Source organism: Telopea speciosissima, chromosome 9 (assembly GCF_018873765.1).
Source record: "Telopea speciosissima isolate NSW1024214 ecotype Mountain lineage chromosome 9, Tspe_v1, whole genome shotgun sequence".
Lineage (NCBI taxonomy): Eukaryota > Viridiplantae > Streptophyta > Magnoliopsida > Proteales > Proteaceae > Telopea > Telopea speciosissima.
Window position 1 is genome coordinate 31806030 of NC_057924.1, and position 8416 is coordinate 31814445.

General features: G+C 48.1%; 1 protein-coding gene across 1 annotated transcript; it reads right to left on the reverse strand.

Moving 5' to 3' along the window:
• Nucleotides 1-7645: 7645 nt before the first annotated feature.
• LOC122638825 lies at nt 7646-8203 on the reverse strand. The gene is made up of 2 exons (XM_043831672.1): nt 7925-8203; nt 7646-7795 (listed from the first exon to the last, which is right to left on the reverse strand). The coding sequence occupies exons 1-2, from the start codon at nt 8201-8203 to the stop codon at nt 7646-7648; spliced, it is 429 nt and encodes a 142-aa protein (XP_043687607.1).
• Nucleotides 8204-8416: the final 213 nt, after the last annotated feature.

Genomic DNA, 8416 nt, shown 5'->3' on the forward strand with positions numbered 1-8416 from the left:
GGTGTTCCCGCAACTGCTACAACACGAAGGTAAGGTGTCGAGCATGCTCTTCTTCACTCTTCGAGTACACCAGAATGTCATCAATAAATACAATGACAAACTTGTCCAACACATCATGGAATACTCGATTCATCAGGCCCATGAACGTTGTCGGGGCATTAGTTAACCCAAATTATAATACTAAGAATTCATAATATCCATATCAAGTTCTAAACGCCGTTTTATGAATATCGCCACTCTTGATCTTCATCTGTTGGTATCCGGACCTAAGATCGATCTTGGAGAAAACTCTTGCTCCCTATAGTTGATGAAATAGGTCGTCAATGCGTGGCAACGGGTATTGATTCTTAATTGTCAACTTATTTAATTCACGATAGTCGATACACAGCCACATGCTACCATCCTTCTTCTTCACGAATAGCACGGGTGCTCTCCAAGGAGACACGCTAGGTCATATAAAACCTTTCTTCAGCAAGTTTTGTAGTTGGACCTGCAATTCTTTCAACTCGATAGGTGCCATTCGATGTGGTGCCTTGGATATCGATGCTGTACCAGGACTTAGATCAACCGCGAACTTCGTCTCATGGTCGGTCGGTAGCTGAGTCAAATCTTTTGGAAAAACATTAGGAAAATCTCTAACAATGTCAAGTTCCTCCAAAGGCTTTATCTTTTCTTCGCTATCCATTACCGTGGCCAAAAAACCTTGACATCCTTCATCCAGCAACTTTCGGCCCTGGAGGTCGGATAAGTTTATTCTTTTATGCTTCCTCATTAGCTCAATTTGGTAGGTGTAAATCGACCCATCATCTAACTTGAATATAATCTTCTTCTCCGCACAATCCATGCCTAGAATTACATCAAAGTCCTTCACATCAAACTTAATCAGACATGCGATCAGGTTCTTCCCACTAATCTCTACCTGACAGGTGTCAAACCTGTCCCTGACTGGTTGGAATTTTGATTGAAGGACAGGAACCCTTGACATGGCATCCAACCACACTGTGGAGTATCACTCCAGTGATTGAATTTAATGGAGAACCCCCGAGGATGTCCTCCTACATACCTGTCAGAAGATGAATCAGCTGATCCATGCAGTTGCATTGCCCACAGCATAATGTACTACTTGGACTCCAGGTATTCTCTCTCCTCTCTATGAATGTGGGTCCGACACCTGAAAATAGGACCAAAGGGCCTTGAGTGGCATGTGGGTGTAAGGCCCCAACCCTAGGTCAAACCCCTGTACAAGCCCAAGGTGAAACAGCCTTGATGTATTCTCTGGGCGATGCACACATCACCCAGAGACATCGCCCAGAGTGGAAAAATGCATTATTTTAATCTACAGATGTGTGGGGACCACCTATATTGGACATGGGTACCCTCCATAGGTAGAAGAGTGTCTGGGGGACCACCTCATACCCTTGGACCCCTGTGGACCCCACCTGAGTGCCCAAGATGATTGAAAATCAATTTAAAAATGTATTTTCAAAGGGGACCCAAGCAGCCAAACAGGCCTCAGTGAGAGCTGGTCTATAAATAAAAGACCCCAGCTCATTTTAGAGCTCTAGTACATAGTGAAATCGTGGGAGAGGAAAGAAGAGAGAAAGAGAAGGAGAGGAAGAAGAAAGGAAGGGAAAGAAGAAGAGAGAAGAAGGAGAAGTTGTCCCTGCCCTTCAAGCCCAGCTCCAGCAACCATCCTTGCTCAGTTCAGGTATAAAAACACTGACTATACCTGCTGCCTTGCTACTGCCCTCTGTTCATCTTCATAGATCTCGGTGCTTAGGTAGCATTTTTGACCCATGGCAACCCAGAACAGTTGGGGGCTGCTATGAACCACCTTAGATCTGCAGAACCAAGCGCTTGCCAATCCCCCAAAAGACACCTTGTGAGGGAAGGTGCAACTTTAATTCCTTATTACACACTAGCCAGCGTGCATCACTCCCTCACCCGAGCCAGGATCTGGGTAGGGCATTTTGGGTCACTCCCAATAATCCCCCCCCCAAATGCACGCCCAATAATAGAGCACCCATGGCACTAATGCATGCCCAATAACAGAGCACCCATGGCACTAATGCACGCCCAATAACAAAGCACCCATGACACCGGGGAGACTCAAACTCGTGACCACCTACTCTGATACCAATTGTAGGATTAAGCGCTTGCCAATCCCCCAAAAGATGCCTTATGAGGGAAGGCGCAACTTTAATTTCTTATTGCACACCAGCTAGCGCGCATCACTCCCTAGCCCAAGCCGGGATCTGGGCAGGGTATTTTGGGTTACTCCCAACAAGATCCAACATGCAAACATGATGCATGGAGGATCTAAGCCTTTTGATGATGTTTTGGTTGGTGTTGTACACCTGAGACTGAAATCCATGCATGTGCTAAACTGCACTACACTGTTGCACCAAGAACAGGCAGTCTGGGCTTAGATCTGTGCCCTGCCTGCATGCGGCCTAGCCATGTGTTGCAACAACCTTAGATTACCTTAATATACGTGAAACAACCCTTGCATGTAGGCAAATCCATGGTCTGCAGCTGAAGCTCTACTGGGTTACTATTCACTGGGCTGTCTGGGTAGCTCTTGGCAGCCAAGAGGTGGGCCTAGGTAAAAATCCATGAAGACCAATGTAAACTACACCCCATGGGGTCCCTGATGACCTAACATGTATGGGGGATTGATCAAGGCAGTGCCCATGGTGCAAAACATAGGAATTAGAGCCTGTTCACGTTCTAAACAGGCTCTGGGCGATGCACTGGATGATGCATACATCACCCAGAGACATCGCCCAGAGAATTAAAACAGGTTATTTTGTAGATCTGCTTTGGGGACCTCGACATATGGACTATAAAATAGTGTAAGGAGGTGTTAAATGACTAAAATACCCCTCCTCACATCTGGCCATAATTATGAACACCTTGGGTGCCCAAGTGGGCCCCGTAGGGCTTGGAAACCCTGTTTGTTTTGGTCCTGCGGCACTACTAAATTTGGGATAGTATTATAAGGCTACTATGACCTTGAACCATGTACTGTGGAGGTAAATGACCATTCTGTCCCTAGACCATATTCTCCGGATGATGCACTAGGACTTAAGCCTAAGGTCCAGTGCAAGGCCTAGAGAATTCTAAGTGATGTCCAATTGTGCATCGGATCAAACCAGTGAGCCAAGATCAACCCTAGGACATCCAAGAATAGTTTGGGATACTGTTGGTGATAAAACTCCCAAACACTCACATGCGGGGATTACACGTGGTGCAAATAGTGCGGGAGTGCCAGAACCTTTGCGCAGGTTCAAACGAGGCCAAGAACAGCCTAATATGACTCCTTACTAGGCTAGTAGCTTTCCCTCCAGTCTGAGTAGTTCTAAGGTCTTTTGGGTTAAGCCAACAACTATGGACTATAGCCCGAGCTGCTATTGCTCAAATAAAAAGGGAAAGAACTTTGAGACATAAACAACAATGAACTGAAATAGTAAATGTATTAACCAATCATACCAGATACAAGTGTGAGCCTTGCGCATACACCCCTGCTGTCCTTAGTATGTAATCGTACATTCCCTTCAGCCTCAAATGATAAAAAATAATAAAGAAATGCATAGCAAAAACAAGTAAAGGTAAAACATAAAACGAGTAGAGACAAAATGCTGGTTGTCAGATGTATTGTGTGTGTCTCACGGATAAGCTTTCCCCCTTATATAAGATAAGCCTTGGTAGTTATTAGTCTACACAACCGCTCCCCCCAAGGCCATCCTCTTCTGTCCATATCTCCCAGGCTCTAATTAGGTGCTGCCACACAAGCCACCATCCCTGCTCTCACTCCAACTGTTGTAGCGGTGGTGGGTCCCACCATCCTTGTTCCTTGTGAGACACAGAACTGCGCCTGGTACTACCTGTGTCTTTGACACGTGGGCCAGTCCCTAACCATCATGGTACAACCACGTTCCGGCGCTCTCTCTCAACCTTGGCCCAACGCCGAGAACCCAACCTTGGTTCTCCCCCAACCCTGTCTGGCTAGAACCAGGTGGTTTGGGCCGTAAACAATGCCCCTCACAACCTTCCTGAGTGATGCCACGTGGCCCAAGCTCAGAGGAGGTTATGGCCGAAATGGCAGTTACCTCCAGCTGCTCCATCACGTGTAGACTCCCTTACCGCTTCATCTTCTTGGGCCGTTAGGGATTTTGAATTTCAAACCCCCCGCCATAATGATGGCGCAAGTTCCAGCCTACCATTAAGACCCCTGCTAATTATCGAGAACCTTCAACGAAGAAGCTCCCTGCCTGGCTCATCATATAACCCTTCGCCCATCTTCTTCTCCATTCTTCCTTTCTCGCCTCTACTCAATTCCCTACCCTGACGCCATGGCCAAGAAGAAGGAACCAGTGGCGGCAGAAGAAGCAGAAGACCTCCTGGCGCGAAAGCGATCAATCTTGCCTTCCTCAGTCCTGACCGAGGTATAAATCCCTTGCTCGGAGCCCTCTGCTTTTAGATTAGGCCCAGCCTTTACCTCTCAGCCTCATGGCCTATCCAACTTCCCAAAATACGACCGAAAATAGCTGCTCGCCCAATCGTCAGATCCTCTGTAACTCAAGGATAAGGCCTTTGCGCGCTTGTGCCCCCATTACCATTCAGACTGGAAAACTTTGGTTGACAGAGTGGTTTACGACCGCTCTGAGTTATTGATCCAACTCAGCATCCTCCACGCCCTTCAACTTTTGACCACCTCTATTCCTCTTGATCGTTCCCTGCTCCAAGCTACTCTCTAGTTCTGGTCATGGTCCACAAACACCTTCTACTTTCATTTTGGGATGGCAGCCCCAACCCTCTTGGATGTCGGAGCCCTCACTGGCCTGAAGGCCGAGGGTAAAGAATTCAATGGTTCCTCCCCTGGCCTGACCAATGACAAGGATGTGGAGATACAGCATGGCCTTGAGTTTACCAAGTCTGCCAGTTACAGCTTCTACGTGCGGACCTATCGGGAGACCCGTGGCTCTATTTCCTCTAAAGAGCTCACGACCTTCTTCCTATTTTGGATTTGTTGTTACGTCACCTATGTTCGGTCCAATAAGATTGCAAAGACATATCTTCGCCTGGCCAACGCCCTAGGGCAAGGCCATGTGGTTGATCTAGCCTCTTTCATTTTGGCCACCCTCTTTCAGGGCTGCAACGACATCACTGAGTCTGACTTTGATTACGGTGGAGGCCCATTCTGGCTTCTCCAAATGTGGCTTCGTGCTCATTTCATCAAGCTATACACTGTCCCCTCGCTGCTCCCGGTCTACCCTGTGGCCGGTTATCTATTTGCATCGTCCCCTCATCAATACCTAAAAACCCTGCAAGAGTATTACGACTTGTTCTCTTCGTTTGAGCTCGACCCAAGTGGTACTTTCTTCCTCCCCTATTAGACGGGAGAGGCCATCCCTGAGTGGCTCTCGCTAGCCATTGACTGTCCCACCTCTGAACTAGCCCTATGGGGAAAATTCCTAGTCTGTTGAGACCTTCATGTAGGGGTTACCTTAGAGCCCTCAGGTAACAACACTTATGGCTTTGAGATGTACAACCCCCATTTCTGTGCATGCCAGTTCGGTCTCCATCAGGCAATCCCCTGCCCCAACTACTATTCAATCATGAACTGCGCGCTGGATAAGATGATTTACTCGAATGTGGCCAACATACTTTATGCATCGGCCATGAACGCCTTAGTCCTCTCGCAGTTTGAATTGCAGTTCTTTGTCAAGGAGCCTTCAGCAATCGAAGATTTCACGGCCTGGTGGGGTACATACTTCAAGTCCTTTTTCGTACTTCGACCTTGTCACAAAAGCAGCAAGCGCCCTCCCTCTTCTTCAGGCACCACCAGTCATCAGACAACCATCGTGAAGCGGAAGAAAGCATCAGTCTCCAAGCAAACCGTTAGTATGCACTGACCCTCTTTTCATATTTTACAACTCTGTCCGCTCTTGTTGACTGATTCTTTTGTGACCTTAGCCAAATCCTCTGCTAGGCCGACATCCTCCGTCCAGTTAGCTTCAAGTGACCATGGGTCCACTCTGAAAGATCATGAAGACACTGAAGATGACTCTCCCCCGGTGAGTAAGAGGCTGAAAAGCATTAGCCCAATGAAGTCTGCCCAACGTCAGGCCCTTTTGCCAAGCATGTTTTAAGGAAGTCAGCCGCAAGTACTAGGCCCCATGCCTCCACCGCAGCATCTCCCTTGGTTACCTCCAGCTTAGTAAAAGACCGTACTTGGTCCAGTGCCCATCTGTAGTAGGTTGTCACCATGAAGTCTCCTCAGGTTGTTGTCACTAGCTCCTCAGAATCTGGCTCCTCTTCTCATTCGAACGACGTCTCTGAGAGTGGCTCAGAAGAAGAGGAAGAGGATGAAGAAGAGACCAGTGCGGAGGTGCTTGGTACCTATGATGTGGCTGAGCCCAGCGGATCCAAGACCCCACTCCACAAACCAGCTTCTCCATCTCCTCCGAGTCCTATCATTCCTATAACGACCCCCACAGTATGGATATCTTAGCTCCAATGCTCGTCTCCTTACCTCACCTATACTGACTCATCCTTCTTCTTCTAGGTCACGAGCCTAGAGACTCTCCTAGCCGGCCTGAGTTTGTCTGATGATGAAAAAGAGACCGGTGACGCCCCAAACCCAGAACTTGTTTTTGCCCAGGTGACCGAGGTAAAAGCGCTCATGCACTCTTTCCTGTAATCACCCTTTCGAGAGGCCGTGGGTACTAGAAACCTGACATCTATTGTCGAGGCACTTCGCACGCTGCTATCATTTCTAGACCTCCCCATTCCAATCAAGGAGTGGTTAGACGGGGCCATCACTTTCATGTTTGATATGACCACCTTGGCCCCTCTTGCCCTCCAAAATGCCTAGAAGAATGAGGGAAAGTGATGTCATGGATGAGAACTTGCAGAAACTATGGGCCGACCTCAAGACAACTGTGGATGAACTGAAAGAAGGATAGGACCGGCTGGCCCAAATGGATCAAGACATAGCAGGCTTGAAAGCCCAAATTATGACGCTACGGTCTGGCAGGGCTACTCTAGACTAGGAGATTAAACAAAACCTTCTAGGCTGCCAGGCCGTATCCGTAAAGGCCACCTTTGTTAGAGCTCAAGTCAAGCAGCTGAAAGCATTAAGGCCAAGTCATGAGGCCAACCTGACCATAGCTAACAAGCGCCTAGCAGTGATGGAAAAGAAATGGAATGAACTCCGCGAATCCACCCCTTAAGACTTTTTTAAGTGGGCCTGCGTGCCTTCCCCCCCCCCCCCCCTTTTGTTGGAAGAACAATGATACTTTGTTTTCTTTTCTACCTTTGTTGTGTTCGACCTCCTCAGGCCGTGTTTGGACCTCTTCAGGAGTAAAGCCTGCTTTCCTTTAATTCACGGCCTTGCTCCTACGATGTGGTACCCTTGTGTTGTTCACCCCAAATTCCAGATTATAGGATGAAAAGCCTTAAGGAATTTGCTGTTGATTGGCCTGACCTGGATGCATCCTTCCAAGTCACGTAGCCTATAGGCCCCACCCCGGAGCACCTAGTAGACCGTAAAGGGTCCTTCCCATGTTGGGGACCATTTGCCAAGTCTGGGATCCTTTACTCCAATAGGGAGTACGGCCTTCAGGACGATGTCCCCTTCTTAGAAGTGCTTTGGGCATATCCTTTTATTGTAAATGGCTGTAACTTTCCTCTTCTGAGCCTGCATCCTGTCCAGTGCAGCCAAACGCTCTTCTTCCAAATCATCGAGCTCAGCCATCATAGCCTCATTGTAGGTTGTTGGCGTGAGTCCCTATTGGAATGCCACCCATGCTGATCTTACGCTAACCTTAATAGGTAACACTGCATCGTGATCGTATATCAACACAAAGGGTGTGGTGGCCGTGCTGGTCCACTGTGACGTCCTAAATGCCCACAATACCTCAGAAAGCATGTCGTCCCATCTTCGTTGGTTGTCATCCACAACCTTCGCTAAACATCCCTTGAGAATCTTGTTGCTTGCCTCGGCTTGACCATTGCCTTGTGCATAGTATGGGGTGGAATGGGTGAATGTTATCCCTAACTCTACTACAAACACCACCACCTCATCCCCTATGAAAACTCTTCTATTGTCGCACGTAACAGTCTCAGGTAACCCAAACCTGTGAATGATGTGACTCTTGAGGAACTGGATGACTTCGGCCTGACTGACTCCCTTCATTGGCACGGCCTCAACCCACTTGGTAAAATAGTCTATGGCCACGATAATGAAGCAATGCCCCCGTATTTTCGGTGGGGTAATCTTCCCTATGAGGTCCATAGCCCACCCCCTGAAGGGCTATGGCTTGACCATTGGATTAAACTCTATTGCTGGTAGTCGCTGTATCGGTCCATGGGTCTGGCATGCCCAACATCCCTTGGCGTACTTGACACA

Excerpts from the sequence above, each read along its gene's own strand:
- LOC122638825 (XM_043831672.1), bottom strand. The coding sequence starts at position 8,203 with ATGAAGGGAGTCAGTCAGGCCGAAGTCATCCAGTTCCTCAAGAGTCAC. Across the intron at positions 7,796-7,924 it reads GGGACGACATGCTTTCTGAG|GGACTCACGCCAACAACCTA; the intron begins GTATTGTGGGCA and ends GCATTCCAATAG.